The 21,557-nt window shown below is 51.3% G+C and overlaps 1 protein-coding gene across 3 annotated transcripts in view; it reads right to left on the bottom strand.

Annotated features, from left to right (window-relative positions):
* Nucleotides 1-115: 115 nt before the first annotated feature.
* The window catches only part of prrt4b (proline rich transmembrane protein 4b), a 35,925-nt gene continuing 14,483 nt past the window's right edge, over nucleotides 116-21,557 (bottom strand). For all 3 annotated transcript variants that reach the window (XM_080022385.1, XM_080022383.1, XM_080022384.1), the window contains exons 2-4: nucleotides 14,589-15,774; nucleotides 8,169-8,291; nucleotides 116-2,916 (exon numbers count right to left, since the gene is read on the bottom strand). In XM_080022385.1, coding sequence (XP_079878511.1) covers nucleotides 863-2,916; nucleotides 8,169-8,291; nucleotides 14,589-15,678 — 3,267 coding nt within the window. In that variant the 5' untranslated portion in view covers nucleotides 15,679-15,774 and the 3' untranslated portion in view covers nucleotides 116-862. The remainder of the gene's footprint in view (nucleotides 2,917-8,168; nucleotides 8,292-14,588; nucleotides 15,775-21,557) is intronic.

Here is a 21,557-nt window from a genome sequence, read left to right as displayed (position 1 = left end):
CGGACTTCTATCTCGTTGAAGGGTCAGCCGCTTTACAGGCGTGTGAGTGTGTGTGTGTGTGTGTGTGTGTGTGGTGTGAAAGAGTGAACCTCACATCATAGAGAATTGAAAAATAGATATTAAAAGATTTTTATTAAAGAATGGATTTACAAAAGCAGTGTTATGGAGACACTTTCCCGAAGAGTCGGTCATGTTACATGTGTTTGTGCTGAAACACAGAGGCGCACATGCTGCATTCTACCAGTAGAGGTCACTGACACCATTTATTGCAAGTTAAATATACTTTTATAAGTTGTAAGTTTGACATAAATTCGGTTGTATTCCTTAAAAGAAATGGTTGACAATCTATTGAAAGCATATAAAACTTGTGATAATCAGTAGTCTGTTTAAGTGCTTCAATCACAGTATTATATGTTGGAATGCAATAATAAAAGCATTTTGTACAAATGAATTCCTGTTCCTTCCCCCGCTCAGTAAACGGTCGCTGACGAGCCGACAACACTTCTCTCGAGAGTATAAAACTTCAGTATTATCAAACATGGAAAAAGTCACTTACAAATTACCTTTTGGCTTTTGACTCTGGCACTTGGACCCTCATCAACATCACCAAATGGCCACTTTTGAAGCACCATAGCAGTGTCAAGCTGAGCTTTTGCTAAAACGTGATTTGACACGGTTATGGTTCTTTAAGGCCTTTTTAACTCAATTGCAAAAATCCAGTTTTGGCAACATAACCATGTATTTGTGTGCACATAAGTCCTGTACGCTATCAAATAGACCATAGAAATCTGAGCTATCTTATCCCTCCACACAGAAACAAATCTTATTAGTACTCACTTAACCCCCTCGTTGGCCAGAGGATCTACAAATCAATAGTCTCGCTGCAGATACTCAAAGCATCAATTTGTCTGCAAACGCTGATGAACTCCTCCTGCACGGACCGGTCTGCCTCGGACGACATGTCCAGGTCCAAGCTCTCCTGTGAGGCCGACCCCAGTGTACTGTAGGGTCTCTGCGGGTCGTCGCCGCCGCTGTGGCCAGAAGATGCCGTGTGATCCTGGGGAGGGTGCGGTCTCTCCGGGCTGGGACAGAGGACCAGCGAGGAGCCTCCGAGAGAGGCCTTATACAGGGAGCAGGAAGAAGAGCTGCTCCTCCAACGTTCGGCCGAGGAACAGCTGGAGGAGGTGGAGAGCGACGGGGATGGCGGAGCGCCAAAAATAGTGTCTCCTACAGGCTGTGAACGAGGGGGCTCGGGTTCAGAGGCCATTTCCAAGCAGGAAGAGGTCCGGTATAGCCCCGGGTCCAATGGCGGTGGATCCGGAAAAGCCTGTTCGCCGTTGGGGAGTGCAGTGTGGTTATTTAGAGATAAGTCACTGCAGCGAATAGGCCTAGATGGGCTGAAGAGGCTCATCGGAAACAGGGCCTCGCTGAAAAGTGCCTCATCTATGCTGCGACGCAAGTTGATCGGCGAGGGTGGCCGGAGGTCTGCAGTGGAGTCGCTGGTAAAGGAGGACCCGCCTGACGTCGTCAGACCTTGGCCATTCTGCGGTTTTTCTAAGCCTGGCAGGTCCAGATCGAGGTCGCGGTAAGCCAAGGCCCGGTTGCTGTGATAGAGGAGGTCTAGGCCGTTCAGGCTGCTGCCGAGCCGCTCATCCATGAGAGTGTAGAGGGGAAGGCTCTCAGTCTCATCCAGCCCCCCATTGTCGACAATGGCGAGCTTCTCTTGCTGGCTGAGGGTCCACTGGTAGCTTCCGGGCAGGATGGGGGACTTGACCGCCAACAGTTCCGTCCAGCAGCTTCCAGCCGCTGGGAGGTGATCGGAGCAGTAGACAGGTTGTGCCACAACCAAGGCTAAGGTGAGACAAACCCCGAGCTCACACACCCTGCAGCTGAACTGGAAAGTCCACCATGGCCAAGGACGGAAGACCTCCTCACCTCCAGCGATCCCCATGGCGTTGAGCATCGCATATAACTGCAATCCGGCACACGCCAGGGAGAAGAGGGCTGAAAGACACACCGTCACAGCTGCACGGTTCCAGTCCCGGCTTTCCGCGAATGGACAGCGGTTGTAGCGCTCCGCCGGTGTCGGAGAGGTGTTATTCAGGTGGTAGATGTGTTTCGAATCCGCTCGCACGTAGATGTAAAATACAAAATAGGCAGTGGACAAAAACGTCGCGAGCGTTACAAACGCTCCCCGGGAGATGAGCGCGAGGAAGAGGCAGAGGGGCGGCTTCTGCTGGTAGAATTTCAGCAGTGTGACCGGACCGAAGGCAGCAACAAAGTGCAGGACGACCAGGCAGGCCAGGAAGCAGGGCCTCTGGAAGGCCGAGTAGGAGAGCTGCATCCTGGAGCGCATGGAGAGGAGGAGGAATACCAGGCCAAAGGCCGCTGTCAGGCAGGGGAACGGGGCTTCGTACAGCAACAGCGACGCCTCCGTGGAGGGAAGGCGGTCCTGGTGGCCGTAGGCGTCATACAGGAGAGAAAAGGCCCTTGTGCAGCCGATGGCTAGTAGGAACAGGCTGACCAGGGCAAAGTAGCCGCATCCAGACGGGCATCTCAGGGGCAGACAAAGCAGGTTGAGCGCCGAGGCCAGGGTGAGCGCGGCAAAAAAACAGCCGACGCCATATACGTGGGCCTCCCAGGCGGCGCCCCACGCCGCCATCGCGCTATTCCAGTCGGTGTAGAGGGGCACCAGCATGGGCGGGGCCAGGAAGTGGAAGGGGGGGTTGGATTTGTTGCCGGGGGTGTTGTTTTGCGTGGGAAAGACGTTCGACGAGGCCGTGGTGTCCCAGGCGTCTGAGAGGTTGCAGATTCCGGAGCGCTCTTTATTGCAGTCTGGGAGCAAGGTGATGTCCGTTGGATCGGACATCCAGTCTTCGGTGGACGGAGGGATAGGCGATGTTTTTGACGGACTACCTGAGGGAGGGCAGAAAAATAAGAGATTATGTTAATGCAGTGTGATGAAAAGCATCGGTTAACGTGTGTGTGTGTGTGTGTGTGTGTGTGTGTACCGCTCCAGCACAATTCTCCCTTTCTAACCATCCACTCCTGAGAATACACTCCAGCATTTTTGCTCAACCTCAGCGTCTTCGGAGGCAGAGCACCAGTTGGCCGAGCGCCAGCCCCGTGAAAGCGTGCTCTCCTTCTAATGCGTTAATCCTGTATAAAAAGCCAAAAGCTTGTAAGCAGCCAACTTCAAACTGGATTGGGCCCCAAAGAGGAAGCACGGCTATCTGTGTGTGTGTGTGTGTGCGTGCGCGTGTGAAAGCAGTCTAATTTAAACAGCAAGAGCCCCTGTTTCCTTTGTATTACATAAGACATCTGCCGTTTCAGTGCGAGCGCCGCTAATTACGATTGTGTTCGATATGTCCTGGCACCGCGGAGGAAACGAATGTTTCAAACCGGTTTCTGGCTCGGGGGGGGGGGGGGGTGAAGCTAAACAAGAGGCTATTTAAATCCTTAAATATGTGTTCCGCGTGAACGCCAGAGAGACGTCTGGAAAGCTCATCTGCGCTGTATGTGTACACAGGCTATTACTGAGAGACAACTTGAGTAGAACCTAACATGAGTCATTACACATAGCTCAATGCCTTACAGATGTCTTCATGTCCTCTTAAACCTACATCATGGAGATCCGTTGCTCACGATCACATGATCACGGCGGCGTCCATGCTATTTACAAAGCCTGAGGAAAAGAAAGTACGGCATTGTACCTTGAGGGTTGCAATGGCTTGTCACTTTGGCAGTACCCTCGCAGTTACTTGCCGGTCATTTTGTACTTCCGGTGACGAATTAATTCCTCGCTGGTGGAGAAACGGTGTGCATTTGGCCTTCACAGGGTAGCGCAAGCTTTTGCACCCCGAAAGAAAAAAAACCCCATCTCATTTCTAAGGTTGAGAGGACAATCCTCAGGAATCGGTCTGATGTCGGTGGGCTCAGCGTGGGCCTTCAGCTTAAAAGGAAAAGGTGCGCTATAGCGGCAAAAGGCATGCCCATTCAAGCTGCATTCGCCTCACACACACAGTCATTCCACTGTGGGCCAATCAGACACAATCAGCTCTCGGCGTAATGGATCACAGAGACGGGTACAAATGAACAAGATAACACGGGTGCAGCGTGCGGCGCGGCGCGGGCTGCCTGGGGGTGAAGTGAGCGATTTCGGCTCCGGCAGACGCCCCTTTTGAAACGGAGGAGGCGGATAAATGCGGGCGGCGTTCGAAGCGGCGTCTTAAATCTTTACGTTGAATTATTTCGCCGCGTGCAAAAGGAAGAAAAGTCCGCCTGGTGGAGGATTTCTGTTTGAAAGTGGGCGACAAAGAGTCACACTCGTCCGCCCTTTAATGTGTTTTACAGCTTTTACACCCTCTAGATTTCCCACCCCGCCCTGTCTCCGTTCCACTAATGGGCCTCCTTTGTTTGCGTTGTCCCTCGAACGGCCGCCTCCGACGAGGGGACCTCCCTTGGGTGGGATAATCGTTTGGAAATTGACTTTTTTTTTTTTTGCTTTGAAAAAGCCACCATTTTGGCTTCCCTTGGTATTTTGGCTTTTCCATCCACCCTCTCTCTCCTTTCTTTCTCTGCTTTCGGTTGTGTCATTTTGCACCAATTTGCTATATGCAGGCCTATATCTATCTTACAGAGGGTGTGTGTGTGTGCGTGTGCCTGTGTGTGTATGTCAGTGGAGTGGGTTACGGGGTTAGTTTGGTCCTGACCCAATAACGTGGCTGTGCTACGGCCTCCAGCTCCTTTGACTCTGATTAATGTGAATGGGGCTTCCTGCATGGTGCGTGTGAGTCTTTGTGTGTGTGTGCTTGCGTGCGTGTGTGTGCGTGTGTGTGTGTTTATGTGCATAATGAACGCGATGATATATGACCTGCCTGCCCTATCAACAAGCCTCTCTTCATCCCCTCGTCAGTAAACCACTCGTTTTCCCCTCAGAACCTTCCAGGTACAACCATGTCTTCACCAGAGGCTCTGGTGAAAACCACCCGGGTCAGACCCGACCGCTCCTCTTTCCCAGACGCTGATTGCTGAGCCGCTTTTTTCGGGCGCTCCCCCCGTTTTCTTACGGCCAGTTTTTACGCCGCCTCGTCGAATCGACGCGCCGCGCCGAGGCCAAGACGACACGTCGGGGGAGATTTGCGCCTCGTTGCCGGAGGTGTGCCTCGCAGCCAGAGGCAGCAATTTTTTGGGGGGGGGGTTTTGTTTTTGCATCCAGAGCTTTCCTGCCAGGGCTTAATCATCATCATCATCCCCTGACACGGACAGGAAACCAGCCGGATCAGGTTTTGAGAGGCTTTTTTTTTTTTTTTTTTTCCCCCTCACTGATCCACTGTCTTCTCATCAGGACTTGGGGGGAAAAGGAACCTTTAATAAGTGAGAAAGGAGATGTTGTTGAGGCCGTTCCCGCGGTCCCTTGCATCGTGTGATGTTCCGTTCGGGGTGATATACGGCGCTGCGATATAACCCGCTGCGCGCTGATACCTACCTGCGTTATAAACACATTGCGGCCCGTTACGAGCCCCGGGGAGACAATTAAAAATGAAATCACCGGGTTTCAAAGTTGGAATTGGGAGGAGCCTGACGCCCCCGTAACCATACAAACCAATGCCACCCATTAAAATAACGTCACCATCCAAACCATTCCAGGCGCCCCTCCACTTCCCCGCTGCTCGGTGTACGACATGACATATTACAGGGCCGTTTTGCACTTTAAAATGCAGCAAGAAAATGACCTTTTTTATGTCGCTTTAAACGTCCCCCGGACCACATTGGCGTTTGGACAAGCCAAACTGGTGCGTTGGCCGCCATGTTGCGCCGGGGCGTTTATTTACTTTCCATGATGGTTGGTGATGTTTTTTTTTTTGTTGTTTTTTTTTGTTTCCCGGTCCGCTGTCAGGCAAAGCGGAAAACGTGACCAGTCGACGCGTAACGGCCATGTGTTACTGCCTCCACCCCGCTCAATAAATGTCGGTTCTGAGCGAGCGACCCGGGATGGCGGCGGAGCTTTTGGCAGGCGGGGACGGATCGGGACCGACTCCGTCGTTCCATTGCGTACTGCCCGGTCAGCTGACACATTCCTGTGGAGACACAACCCACCAGGCCGGGGGCGGTGGGGGTCTAGGCAAGGGGGTCAGCATGTCTAGCGACACATATACTGTACACGGACGGCAGTCGGGGGGCGTTCAGAAGACAGCGCTTTTAAGATTCATTGTTGAGCTTTCATAGGTATTACAGTGGAAGTGCCGACCGCTGAAAGCATCGACGGTGATTGACGGAAAAATACATTCGGTTCGAGTGGGTCCCGAGGAGCAGAGGGGAGTGCTCTGTGGGTAGAAAAAGTAGAGTCATGGAATGCTCATAGCTCATAAAATGGAAACAATGGTCAATAAACACAAAAATGGTCTTGATGGTCGTGCCGGACATTTATGAAGCTTTTATTATTGTGGCCGAATCGCTTGAAAAAGCCAACGTGTTTTGCCCGAAATCTGTCTCTGTCAGCTTCTTATATCACGCTTTTCTTTTCTTTTTTTGTCAGCGCTCCTATTGAACAGCTCCTCGCTGATCACAAGTGACGTACGCTCAAGTGAGAACATTCCCGTACAGTGTAAACACAGCGGTTAGGGGGGAGAGCGGGTCGTGGTTCGATCCCCGGCTCCCCCTGCTAGCGCAACGAACTGTCCTTGGGCAAGACACTTACCCCCTAACTGCTCCTGATGGCTGCCTCCATCGGTGTATGAATAATTGTAAGTCGCCTTGGATGAAAATAGGCCACAGTAGTTTTCCCTTTGGCTTCAGCTACTCTGTGCAGTGAGTGAGGTGTCCCAGAGATTACTGAACGTACTGTGGGTGTGGACGGCTTCAACCTGTGTGAGATGGTTCAGCCGACCGGCGCAGACGCAGGGACGGGCGAGGGTAGAAGGTACGGGAAGGAACGGGCGGGAGTCCGAAAGGAGTGACCGCACATCGTGTCGTCTGCTCCACGGATCACATCCGGTGAGGGAGCGGAACCTTATATCACAGTCCACGGACCTCCTTTGGAACGTGATCGCTGGTCCGGCGGCAGGTCGCGCGCAACGGCTGAAGTTACTGATGGGAAAGATTCTCGTAATGTCCCGGGAAAAATTGCACACCTTAAATCTGCCAACCCCCCCCCCCCCACCCCCGACCCCCCCTGCTGTCCGCCTCTCTAATTGCGTTGCTAGATCGCGGAACGCGAGGGGCAGTTTTTTTTTTTTTGCTTTTTTTTTAATCCGGTCGCCTTCACTTTCAATCATTCTCACCTCGGCAAAAGCAATTTAGCGGGAGCCGACGCCGAAGTGAAAGACACTGTCACGTGCGAGACACGCGCAAACCCGAGAGGGGCGAGGTCCTGCGCCGGGGAAAAACGACGATCGCACCGCGTCCCATTCCATTTTGGACCGGCGGCGGCTTCAGCGGGGGCGGATTAAGGTTATGGAAGGTTGTCTGTCGTTCTCGAGGGGTTGTTTGCGGTACGCGGTTTTTTCCGCCACCGCCCTCTCGATCGTTCCACCTTCCCTCGCGCCCCTCTCCGCCGCCCCGCTCTTTGACACGGAGTCCGCCGGGGCCCAGCGTTGCAGCATAGCGCATTAAACACGTCTATTTTTGAAAACCAGTTCGACGAGACCTGCTATTCTGGGCCGCGTAATGTGGGTTACATCTGCCTCGGGAGTGCCGGCTTCCGAGCCGATCTTTCCAATGGACATACAGTGTGTTTCACCAAAAAAAAGATTTTACAAGATCACATTTGGCGTTTCCCCGCAGCGCAGTGTGAGAATGCGCTGGCTTGTCGGGGTGGGCAGAGCCTCTCGCCTGCGCTTGGTAGTCATTCAAAAGAGACAGCTCCAACGAGTTTGTTTCTCCTCCCTTTGGAAGCAATTAGTGGCTCCTGGCAAAGCGCGTAGAATTATTGGTCCTCACAGTCCCCTCCCTCCCTCCCTCCCTCCCTCCCTCTTTCCCCCCCTGACGGATCGAAAGGCACTAAAACAGTAATGGCGCGGCCTTGGTTTAGAACAAAAATTGCCCGTGCGACAGCTTTTGGCAGACTTCTCGGTCAGCTCAAATAGTTGCTGACAAAAAGGGAACGGCCGCGATGGGAGCCCCAAGCGGGTTTCGCCGGTGCGGTCGCCCTGTTTGATCTCCCTTACCTGTCCTCAACGTCTTGGACGGCGTCGGCAGCCTGGGCGAGGCGGTGGGACCTCCTTCCGGACCCCGGTCTGCTCCTAACACGTCCACGTCCTTTTCCACTTCAGCGTCCTCGCCCGGCCACTCTGGGGGAGAAGGAGTGATGCAATGGGACAATCTTATATACCTATAATACCCTTTTTTTTCCCACAAATAGGAAACGAAAGTAGTGAATTGCCTGCCGAGAGCCGGGTTTAACCCTCAAACTACCCACCGCTCACACTGAACACTGTACGCTGCAGTAGAATGGATGGACCATTTTCCTTAACCCAGTTCTGTCAATGGGACCCGCCCATCATCCACTTAACTTTATCCATCCATCCATGGCACAGTAGTCTGGCTCCGTGTACTCTAATTACACTGACTTCCCTCTCCCTCGGCCTCCTTGCGTGCACGGAAGTGTGTCCTGGTCCGTCGTGAACCCGGCCCCCCGCGTTCGCATAATGTTGTCTGACAGACGTGGGGAGGGGTTCAAAAACACAGATGGCAGAGAACATTAGAGAGAGGAAGAGAGAGTAGAAGAGGAAGAGAGTCTTCGGGGGCGCCATGCATCGGTCCGCCCACGGTGGCGCTCAAACGGGGGTACGCGACAGAGCTTCAGCGGGGGGTACGCCAGGGAAACTGTACGTGTGTCATCAAGTGATTCCCAATGAATGTTTTACCACCAAATCCTTCCAGGTCTAAATATTCCATGAAGGAAGCTGAAACCACAGCTCTCCCCCTGAGATTGCTGATTCGTTCGGCGATTTCACCAGCTCATTGATTCCCAAACAGTGTTTGCTGGACGTGGCAACAGTAACCAAGGACACGCATGGGGGGGGGGGAATGGTCGCAGGGGTTGGAAGCCTGGCTCGCTAGTTTAGGCGGCGTACAGCAAAGGTCGTATGGCTGAAAACGCGGCTTTGTGTCAAGTCTCGCAAGAGGGGCTCCACGCGCACCCAAAAAAAACAAAAACGGTTGGGAACCGGCGCTCCGTATCAGCTCGGGGGCAAAGTCAAGCGTCCGCTTTGACCGTCGCCGCCGAAACCACGCCGTCATCGCTTCGTGTCTCCGCTGACCTCCACGCAGCTGGACACCGAGCCGGGATGAAGAGGAGGGGGGGAGGCTAACGACGGAGCTCCGGGGGAGCTGACGCCCACGGCCAGGCTGCGGCACCTGCTGGCACCGGGGGCGGCGGTGATCCCCGTCCAACCGTTTTAGAAGTGAGGAGGCCAGGCCAAATCTGTCCGGTTAGGCTCAGCATCGACAAGGGTTTCAAAACAGGCAGATAATGTAAACACGGCCGGGGAGCAGCAACTCCAGATCGGTTATTCAAGAGAGCGATGGCGATCCTTTAATGCTCAATCCATTGGAGAGGAAGTCTTAAACGCTTGTGAGGATTATTTTGAGAATGGCTTGAGAATCGCTCGGAGTAGTTCGGGACTGATACTTCAAGGCCAATAATCTAGGAGGGAGTGACGGTTCAAAATCATTCGCGGAAGAAGAATCGTGGATCCTCAATGTCGCGAAACGTCCGGTATCCCACCATCACACTGCATGTAGTCTGCAGGGTTAAACTCACTGGTGTCCCTGAGCGCATGATCCTGTTTTGACAGCAGGAAAGTCAATCGTTCTTGGAGCATAACGAGGAGAAGGAAGACACACGCACGCGCGCACGCACACACACACACACACACGCGCACGCACACACACACACACACACACACACACACACACACACACACACACACACGCACGCACGCACGCACGCACGCACGCACGCACGCACACGGCGTCCAGACCACTGCAGCTGTTTGGATCTACAGGAGAGAGAGGCACTGTGGGTGTGCCATCAGTGCTCGGCTAAATTGGCGGAGCTAATGAGCTCTGCACCAAATCAAATCAGATAGCGACGGAGGAAGACTCTCTCTCGCTCTCTCACACACACACACACACACACACACACACACGCACACACACGCACACGCACACTCTAATTTCCCACTGCGAGAAAGGCATGTTGTCGCAGTCACCAGCAAGTGAGGACGGCATGTCCTCAGGAGCACCCAGTAGGAAACAGACCAGCCCCACACGGCTTTCTGATCACCAAACACACCAAACACACTGAAGCAGCAGTGAAACGTCTCAAGTAAAGATGACACAACGTATCTCGTCCGAGCCGTAGAGGAAACAGTACGTACTCTCTCCGCTCCTCAGGGTGTAATTGTGAAGCGAGGAACGTAATTCACGCGCTGTTCTCGCTACGGTACGTTCTTTCAGGTCACGTCTCACATTCCCCATCCACCGAGTAAGAACTTTTATCAATAACAAGCCATCCTCACGCACATTTGATTGATTTGATCCATATGATTGCTCAAGTTGGTACAAATCGGATCATCTAGAAAAAGGAAATCCAACCATTTTAGCGAAAGTAAGTAGCCCCTGGGTTCACGTACTCATTTCCATCGCTCTTCATTGTATATAAATTGGTCGAACTTTAGTTTGTTTTGCCAGCGTTCTTGATAAGTGAATCCTTTATGTCGGGTTCGGGTCAGGCTTAGGTTCCCACACCGGCCAGAGGGTAACCAGGGTAAACACGCTATTTGGCAAGTCAGCTTGGACACGCAGCTGTTTGTTGATCCAATGTTCTTTTTTCCTCTCCATCAAAGAGGCGTAATGCGTCTTATTCCTGATAGATTTGCCCTTGACCGGGCCAACTGACGCGTGACCCCCTCATGTCCTCAGACTGCAAATGGATTTGACTCGGTTTCCTCAGTGTTGTGTGTGTGTGTGTCTCTCTCTCTCTCTCTCTCTCTCTCTCTCTCTCTATTTATCTCTCTCTCTCCGCCACGGACGCACAAACACAAACTGCGGGAGTGTGGGAAAGCCTCAAGTTGACTATCAAGTGAGCATATCCTTCGAAGCGGTGGTAAACAGAGACAAGTTACTGTTGCACAGAATTCAGAGCAATTCCGTCAACGAGCGTTTATGACGATAATCCGCAGTAATAAATCGATATAACAATACAACACAATATACCTCCATTGGCTTTTCCTAAAGTCACAGTGGATTGTTGGGAATGCAGCGGTTCAGCGCTGGTATAAGCTAAGGATGCACATTTTAAAGTCACAACCCAAACGAGATTTGATCTATTCAAATGTACAGCATTTCACAGACTGAATGGTGCCGCCATGCTTTCGTGTGCAGTGATCTCTGATGTGGGAAGCCCGTGACGACCTGGTACGCTTCGCTTTGAGTTCGTTTGACTTGGCTATTTACGACCGCGTGACGGTGTGAGATGTGGGGAGACAGCGGTTCAAAATAAAAGCTCAGCGTTGGAAATTCGGAAGAATAGATATAGATAATTTTCCCCCACCAGTTGGGAAACAGTGCTTTAAAGAAAACCCTCGTGGCAATTGCTGGCGGGCTGCAGTTCTCCAATATGTTTAAAATTGGATTTGGAACAACACAAGGGAATGGGCAGAGTTTATTTAGTGGCGCAGACTAGTCCTGACAGGGGACTACACTGCAGCATAATGTGTTTTTAGACATTGGCCCGTCCCTTGTCTTCCATCATCTCCCATGGATAATAACCAGATGAATATAGATCAGGGTCTATACATCACCACAACGTCGCGCGAACAAAAAAAAAAAAAACCTGTGCTCCATCATTGTCGGGACTAAGTGAATTTGTGTAAGAGTGAACGGACGGGGAGGCGGGAGAAAAACGGAGCTGTGTGATCAGGAGAGCTGGAAGCAGGTACCGGCGGTGAAGCGAGGAGGCTGATTTTAATCAGACGCATTCAAATTGGATGTGGTGACGGTGATCCTGAAATTTCTCCCACGTGCTTTTTTTTTCTTTTCCCTTTTGCACGGAATTGCATCACGTGTGGGAGATTGTTCAGCTGGTTCTCCGGAACCTTCTTTAAGAGCTCCGCCGCAATTTATTCTCTAATTACCCTTCCGACTGGTCCCAATGGATGATAGCCGTGGTTTCATGTCTGGTTTCTAAATGGTTCCGGGTTACTCGAAGAAACACCCCCCTTCCACAATCATACGATCTTTCTTTAAGATCAATAAGGCTCTTGACTTAATTAGCTCAATGGGAAGCGCGGATCGGAATGTTACTTGGTGATGTCTTTGGGCCTGGCGCTGAGGACACCATGCCAAATCTTAAAAACAAACAGGCCCAATCCTGCCAATATACGAAAAAATGCTTGAGCCCTTCCCACTAGATTGAGAATGAACCACGACGTGATATAGCATTCCTTGGTCCGAGACGTGAATTTGATTCCACGCTGATAATCTGCATGAGGACGTCAGGTATTTTGTGTCACATGCTCAACGTGTCCATAAAATCGGTGCACATTATTCGATCTGTTTGCGCATGCATTAGCCCTACCGTGGCTGTGCATATGTGGATTTGGCTGGGAGTGGCAGCAGAGCCCGCGCCGACCGTGCTGGGGTGCGGTCGGGGTTTTAGTTCCATTACCGTGTGCGGTTGAAAAGAGGCAATTGGGAGAAGGGAGAGGGGGAAGCCGTTTGGGAGAAGGAGCGTATGGCGAGGGCTATCTAAGATGCTTATAAAGAGCCTCATTTTTCATCCTCAACATTTTGTCGCCCGGGACCCCCACCTCCATTCCCCACACCGTTTATTTGTAATCAACTCTTAACCCCCAGTCTCCCCTCAGCATGAACCATGTTGTGTTGGTTCCCGTTGCACGTCGATATTTGGTCGACTAGCTGAGCCAGGGACATCTCCACTTAATAAGCACGATCCTGCCCAGAAATGGTGAAATCCCAGTATAGCATTATAATAAATCACACTATAAGACACTATATAAGGTGTCTTATAGTGTGATTTATTATCATAGTGTGATTCATTATCATGCTGTATGATAATGTATGATAATGTAGAGCCGCCCTGTGATTGACTTTTTTTTTTGCATTTTAGTCTCTTTATGTGTCCACTTATCCTTCACGCAAGATTCCCAAGCGCAACATGCAGAGGGCGAGGGTGGGTATCTACGGCGGGGCAGAGGCGATAGGAAAAGAAAAAAACACCTTCTCCTTCACGCCTGTAATCCTTTGCTCGGATAACCACCTCTCGCATCTTCACCGAGACCATTTTCACCCCTCGGCCCCGGCGTCCGTGGATGACCTCTTTATCCGCAACAAGAAAGGCAAGACCGCGAGAGATAGGCGATAGATGGATGCGGCGAGTGAAGAAGGGTGAGAGGCTGGAACGGATGGAGGGATGGAGGGGAGGGAGGGAGGGAGGAAGGGGAGGGGGAGGTAGAGGCGCCTAAATTCCGAGAAGCATGTCGAACATCCATGAACAACGAGCGGCGAGCGGACGGTCCCGGAGGAGGAGCGGTGGCTTCGCCGAGCCCGCGCGCGGAATACTGATAGGGGCCGCGGTGGCCTTCCCCCTCCGAAAGCGAAATGATTATTCTACATGCCGGCTCGTGCCGCAGACAAAACACAGACACCCCCACCCAACCAAGCCAGACGTAAACAACGGGGAACACTGGGAACCGTCCCGTTCCACGCACAAAGTGTAGCACGTCGAGCGGTAGATTGACTCAGGACATAGCGATATCTGACGAGGCCAATATGAACATCGTAGTTGAGAAAAAACCTTTCCCCTCCACTGGGAATCGGTGGTTAATTTCGTCGTAGATGGTATACATGTGAGCCAAAAATGCAGTGAAGGCACTCGATCGACTCGACTCGTCACTTTGCATCTCGACCTTTAAACTCCCCGTGATGAATGAGCCTTGGCGCGTGGAGGACGGGCCGTGCGCTGAAGATTCATTTAGCGTACAGACACCAGACCGCGGTGTCGCCTCCATGTTGAGGCGGGGTTTGGCGGGGGAAGGGGGATGGGCCCGGGAGGAGGAGGAGGTACTCCCTCAATGTCAAGTGAAAGTGACTCTGAAGGTGGGAGAAAGCGAGCGGCTACGGGAGGCTTCTTCGGCTGACGGTCTTTTCTCCTTCCCGAGCACATTCCCTCTCTTCTGTCATTCAATTTTGTGAGACTTCTTATTTTATTCCTTCAGTTAATTAAGAGGCCGTGTTCAATCTCGGTGGCGAATCGCCGCCTGGAAACACGTTGAAGTCTCATGAGATGTTTGCTGTGTGCCAAGCTGTTGTCCGGGAAATATTGATCAGTCGCATAAATGTTGATCTTCTCACATGCAATTAAAACATGAGGACTGGGATTGTGTGATTGTTTAGATTAATAACATTGGCAATGTCATGTTACAGCTATCATGCTTCATGTTGAACTGTCTGTAGCCCTGGGATATACATTATTGACAATGTTGGGCGCCTGCAGACAAATGATTGATAACATCCTTTTAATCAATACAAGCCTTTGATTTCATTTAAAATGTGCTTACCTGTTGGTATCGGGGAGTTAACCCCTGGCCTCTGAGTGGTGGCTGTTATGGATTTCAGCGTGAATCCTCTTTCCATCTCATTTGCAGCGGTGTGGATACCTGGTCGTTCCTCCTCCACTGGCCCAGACTTGGTCTCAGAGAAGACCGAATCCACCTCCGCGCGAGTCTGCGTGAGTTTAACAAGCGCCATCGTGGTCTCTCTGGTGCTCACGGCGAGCTCCTTTGGTGTTGTGACAGTCATGGTCACTGGGGGCGTAGGGAGGGTGCTGGACCCTAGTGGGTGTCTGCTAGGCGTGGACTCCACCAGGCCCGGGCTTATCGTTGTAGTCGGCCGCAGCGTCCACACCAAGGCAGTGGGAACTGTCGTTTCTGGGGCTATGGTGGAAGAGGCTGTCAACGGCTCTTTTGTGAGATCTGTGGCGTCCTCCTTGTCAGTGTTCTCCTTTGGGAGACGAGGCACTGCAGGCTCCGTGCTGCGGTCTGCAGTTGGCGCGGCACCTGGCGGTGGGTGGCTATGTGTCGCATGCCTTGCTTGAGTGCCTGCGCCTGTGGGACTGCTGGAGAACAGTGTGTACTCAGTGGAAGTGCTGCTGGCGGAGTAGGAGTCTGAGACAAGAGCATTGCTGTTATTCCGATCCGTCCTCCAGCCTGGAGAAACCGATGAGCCCTCGGGGAGAGATTTGGCTGTCGTCACTGTCGGGTTGGCGAGGAACTCCCGTGTAGCGGTGATGTGAGGTTCAAAGGCGTCCGGATCCTTCCCTTCCCCAGAACCTGAATGTTCCGCTGAGGGGTCACTAGGTTTTGTCAACCCCTCTGTGGTCAGGCTCAAAATGGAGCCCTCCTCCTTGTTTTCGGGGCTCCCACGCCACGGGTTGAAGGGGATGCTGAACGATTGCAAAACAAACGAGGGGAGCTTGGGGAGGGACGGGAGGGACGGCATCCACCCGAAAGAGGAAGGTTTCTCCGCGGGCTTCTCCTCTGATGGTGTCGGTCCCCAGAGGCCCTCCTCATCGGCGAGAGCCTGCCTGCGAAGCGTGACCAGCAGCCCACACCAGAAGCACAAGGCCAAGGTCCGATGGATCAGAAGCATCCTGCCGACGGCGGAGTGGGTATCTAGCCGGTCACATGGTGCTCTCCATTCTCCTGGTCCCCACGGCGCGCTTGGCAGGCTTCCTGGAGAAGTGACCTAGAAGACAAGAGCAAACCGAACACCGGGTGACATACTTTCACTCCATGAAGGAGAAGAAACAAGCAGAAATTGAGTACATTGCTCTTGTAAACTTTTTTTTTTTTTTACGTCTGTGAGCGCTGTGTCTCCAGGGGTGATGTCGTTTTTGGCTCTTTTTTTACGAGCCCGTTACGTACATCAAAACAGAGGAAACTGCACCCTCCTGTTTAAAGCATTGCAGCCATTAGAACGGACGGCTGAAGTTGCCATCGCACCGCAAATCACGAGAACTTAAATATTGTGACACCCCGCAATTAGCGGTTTCCCCGTAAGACGCAGCGGTCAGTATTTATGTCACCCAGTCATTCACATGATTACGGCATGGATGGACGTGCAGCCTCCGTCCAATCCCAGCAATCCGTGAGTGAGGGAGAGAAGGAGCTGACGACATCCAGATGTATTCTATTCTATTCTGCTCAACGGGCATTGACCAGGAAATCATGTTTGTGCGTGTGGGCCAGCAAGTGTGTCAGCGCAGGGGCGCGGGGGTGGGGCGGGGCGGGGCGGGTGGAACTAGGGCCCCTCTTGCGAGCACAAGAGTAATTGGGACCTCCGTTTCTTTCGGGTGGGGGGGGGGGGGGGGACCGAGCGGTTCAAAGTTACTAGCTAGTTGCCTCAGTGAAAGGACTGGAGCACTGGAGGAATTTGCCCCCTATGAGAACAACAACCTGTCTGCTTCGGCTGCACTTATTAACCCTCCTCCCTCCCTCTGCTTCAGCCCGGCTCTCCGTTCTCAGCTCTGATGCATTATTTGTTCTTCCAAGCAGAGCAAGAGACGGAGAGAGAGAGAGAGAGAGAGAGATACGTGTGGGAGTTTTTGTACTTTCTCTTGTCTAATGAAAATAACGATATATAACTACCCACGAAGCCCTCTCAGCTCTCCCTTTTCCTCCGTTTTCTGTGTAATGTACTGTGTGATGTATTCGTATTTATCTATTAAATTTTTTGGACCTAATAGCTCTTACCCTCCTCTACACACACACACACACACACACACACACACACACACACACACACACACAGCTGTCAATCAATACATTGGTCTATTATGGAAGTATTTGTCCTAGTCTCTCTGACCAGGGGGTGCGGGGCTCTGACCCTCTCACTCTATCCCACATAGAGGAGATCTAAGTGGGCCCGCCTCATACCTCTCTGCTACCGCGAGAGGTATGAGGGTGTGCTGGTTGGAACCAGCGTGGATACACACGGACTCTGAGATATGAATACCGACTGCAAGGGATCTCGCGCAGAGCTGCCCACACAGTGTTATGGCACTTGAGTGAAGACCATGAAATCAATTTTCATTGAGGATAGGTAGTGTTTGAATGCGTGTTTTCACCCTCCCCCATCCACCCACACGCACACGCACGCGCACATGCACACGCACACACACACAAACACACTCAAGCGCGTGTACCTCCTGAAAAGGAAGTGTTTGTGTATATGAAGTTGTGGCTCTGACTTTGCCAGTACTCGCTCACAACGAAATTTCACACACACACTGTTCTGTAGCCGACACACAAACAAACAAACACCCCCACACACACACACACACACACACACACACACACACACACACACACACGCACACACACGCACACACATACAGTATATACGCCTTGAGTCATTTTTTTGGCCTGCAATTTTCGAACGGCTCTTGATGCAGTGCAGAAATGCTAATCGACTCTTCAACGCCGCCTTTAAAGAGAAAGAGGATTTGTTGCTGATTTTTTGTGAAATTGCGAGCGTTTAATTTTAACAGAAAAACATTTCAATTAACTGTAAAGCCTCGGGCAAAATATCCATCTGCCTTGATTGGCCTTTTTCTTTGTTGAACTGACACATTACAAATCAATTATTTACACGGCGGGGGATTATATATAATTAATCCATGCTAACAATTCACAAATTTCCTCTTCCTGTCGGTATCACTTTCTCTGAGCACCACCTTTGCATCCATTGTGGGGGGGGGGCTGCTGTCAGAGGTCCACAGTTAAAACCCCCAAACACCAGCTTTTATATCTCCATCCATCCATCCATCCATCCATCCATCCATCCATCCATCCATCCATCCACCCATCCATCCATCCATCTCCTTATACTCTCAAGTTCAAGTTCAAGTTCAAGGGATTATTTGTCACATACATATACATACGGTCATACATATGCAGTGAAATGTCATGACACCTGGTCTCATTCTGTTCTGTGCTAGGGGCGAAAATGCCTCCAGGTTACTGTTGGCACTCTTGCGAATCCTACTGAGAATAAAAGTGCATAATTATTTGATTCATGTTGGTGTTTCATTTCAAGTTGTATTCAAAAATTATATATACCCGTGAAGTTGTTTCAATTAGTATAGAAGTACAAAGTCAGTTCTACAAAAATCAAGAACTTGACACCAGATCGACTCAATTTCTTACCATATGCACGATGTCATATGCCACATGGTGTACTGTATATGTCTATATATGACATATGGTGTCTTGTGGTATCGAGCACATACAATTAATTAAGAGGCGTGTAAGATACACATAGGCTTGTAACTGATTTGTCCAAGAGAAGTTTTTTGAAAGGTCATTGGCATTCGTGTTACAAAAAGTTATGTTCGATATACCGAGCGAGTTGACTTGCCGTACATCTCGAATCCATGCAAATCAACGTAGAGCAAAATCATTTCAGGGCGTGGATGAAGCAAACGTGAAAAAGAAACATGTTTAAAAAAACCCCCAAAAAAACACTCGCGCTCCACTTTGACTCTTGTTCGGACGTTCAGGAACTGCCTGCCTCTCCGCCGCTGCGCGTGAAGTGTATATCGCTCTGCCTGGCGGGGGCATTGTCTCGCCTGACAAGCAGCAGAGCGAGCGGAAAGAAACCACTGAAAAAAGAGAAGGCGGATAAAAGCTGTCCGTGGGGGGAATTTACGAGTTCCTTTCCCTTATTTTGCCTCGTGTTTTGTCTCGCTGCTCCCGACAAAAGGGCCGGGGCCCGGGCGCTGTAGTGGGCTCAGCGGAGCGCACAGACACAATGAGAGAGGGGAGGGGAGGCAGAAAGGGGCGGCCGAGAGGCAAAGGACAAGGGCGGAGGAGAGAGAGAGAGAGAGGGAGAGAGAGAGAAATGCCTTATTGACATTCTATGGTGGCATTCTGCATCGAGGAGGGTAGACTCTGCCGCAGCCTCGCTAATGCTCATCTCAGTTTGTCGCCAACGCCGCTTTTATTAACTCTGTCAACAGACTGCCTAATTGAGTTTGCGTGGCTTTTGGCCCGTGCGCGTTCTCGGGAGCGCGGAACCGCTTTGGTTGCCTGCTATCCTCTGTCCGCGCACGCTGCGTACCCTCCGCATTTGATTACCCCCGTGATTATGGTAATTAGTAATTATTATAGGCTGGTCTTCCTGACAACAGCCTCCCGGAACAACAGCTCCCTCCGCCATCGCTCTTGTCTCCATCATCTGGATGGGATCTCATACACACATGTGATACTGAATTGGAACGATAAGGAGAGACACAGACACCGACGGGGGATTTAAGACAATAGCGGTCACTGAATAAGGGTTGTGTGTGTATGTGTGTGTGTGTCTGTGTGTGTGTGGGGGGGGGGGGGGGGGTGTGTGCGCGCGCGCGTGGCCTTGTGTGTACAAAATCGCTCCGGCCTAAGTGATCGGAATGGATATGCGGCGGAATGTCGGGAGTCACAAATGGAGATGAATTGACCGTGGGCGAAGTCATTACTATTTAACGAGCCTGCCATAGCCACACCACAGACCTGGGATCAATGTCACACGCCTGGAGAGGGGATTGATTTACCTCCCTGCAAGTGTCTGCTTTTAGAGAGTGCGGCCGTTACAGACCCTCCCATTGCCATGTGTGTATTTGTGAGGGTAATTTTTTTGTTTACACTATACGACCAAGATTCGGGGATTTGACTATTTCGGCAACGGCCATTGTCAGTGTAAAAAAAAAATCAAGCTCACAGCCATAAAATCAACCTCTATAGACAGACTTTGAACCCTCCTGAAGATCTCAGTGACTTTCCACAATCGTATGCAACCTTTCCAACGAGTCAAACCGCTGTTATTGTGAAGCGGTGAAAAAAACATCCGGGCACAACAGGTCAAGAGGGTATTTCCAAACAGACTCACAGAACGGCACGGCTGAAAGGGACTCCCCTGTCCCCGCCGCCAAACTGGCTCCGGCAGCTCCGCCAGCACAAGAGCCGCGCCGTTAAACGAGCTCCCATGTCCGGGCGCCCAGAGACAAGCCTCCGTTCGCCCTGCGCGAAAGCCCAGCGTCTGCTGGAGTGGTGTCAAGCTCACCACCACTGGACTCTAGACCAATATGGGAATAAGTTCTCCACAGTGATGAATCACATCCCGCCGTCTGGTAGTCTGACGGACTCATCGGGGGGTTTTGGGAATTCCAGGTGAAGGGTACCTGCCTCGAATGTCTGGCGCCAACTGTAGTGTTTCATGGAAGAGGGATCTCTGCGGCCGGGGCTTTCGCGTCGGGGAATCTTAACGCCACAGCAAACAATGATTAGATAAGTCTGTGCTTTCATCTCTTTTGGCGACGGTTTGAGGAGGAGCCCTTCCTGTTGCGGCAGGACACACGGCTTCTGCGCACATCGGGGTGGAGGAGCTTCAGCCGCCCAGCACAGAGCCCCGGCCTCAGCCCTGCCCGACACCGTTGGTACGTATCGGAACACAGACCGTGAGCCGGGCCTCGTCCAAGTCCAACAGCAATGCCCAACCTCACCTTCCCAGGCGGAGCGGAGGATGTGGAACGAATACCCATCGGGATGAGATGTTCAACAAGCATGTGCGTGAAGATACATGTGTGCCAGAGGCATATTTTAACTAAGGCCTCCCCATGTGTGTTGCGCTTCGGTATTTTCACGGCTACACGTGGGTGAAATCACATCCAAGCATGGACGAACACGTCCTCCCTCCGTGTACTTTCAGGTTTGTAAGACCTCGGCTCTTTGCCGGCCGGGGGTGGGGGTGGCGTTTTTATTTATTTTGACCCCTCCCAGCCTCGACTACAGAAAGGGGCATCAATACCGCACACGACTCATCTGCCCAGCCACTTTAAGTGGACAGGGATTTATTCCCCACGGAGCAGCACATTTCAGAGGGCTTAAATAAAGTGTAAGAGAGTGCGGCTTAGCCACCGAGTGGGGTAGTTTAATGCCTCCTTCCCGGAGTGGTTATGATCACAATAAATCATGACACGGGGGGAAAAAAAAAAACCACTGTAAAATTCAAACGCATTGTTTTATTGTCTCGACCTGCCAGTATTACTGAGTGATATCAGCCGCCAGCTAGAAATATGTCTGAACCAGCTTGAGTTTGATTCCTGCCAGCTGGTTGAATTTATCGAAACGTAATAACAATAATATTTTTTTATTTGACGAATATATTCCGTATTCCGCAAGGCGCTCGTCTCAAATTCCGTGCACACAATGTTGTTTTTGAATCGTGCCCGCAGATATGTTGTGTGTATAACCGTGTGGCCTTTGTGTACCGATCACTTTGTTCTCTTCAGCAAAAGAATACAAATTAGAAAATTTTCCACTTCGGTGCATCCTGGAATTATATACAAGAGACCTACACATACCTTATCATATTGTTTGTTTGGGCGGCTGGGCGTCAGGTAGGAGTTGATTCAATATGACGCCAACTAGAGGATGCTTTTTTTTTTTTTTTTTTTTCAACATACGGTTCATCCTCTATAAGCACAAGTA

Source organism: Zeus faber (genome assembly GCF_960531495.2).
Source record: "Zeus faber genome assembly, chromosome: 21".
Lineage (NCBI taxonomy): Eukaryota > Metazoa > Chordata > Actinopteri > Zeiformes > Zeidae > Zeus > Zeus faber.
Note: the sequence above shows the minus strand (reverse complement) of the source record. Positions and strands in the feature narration are given on the sequence as shown.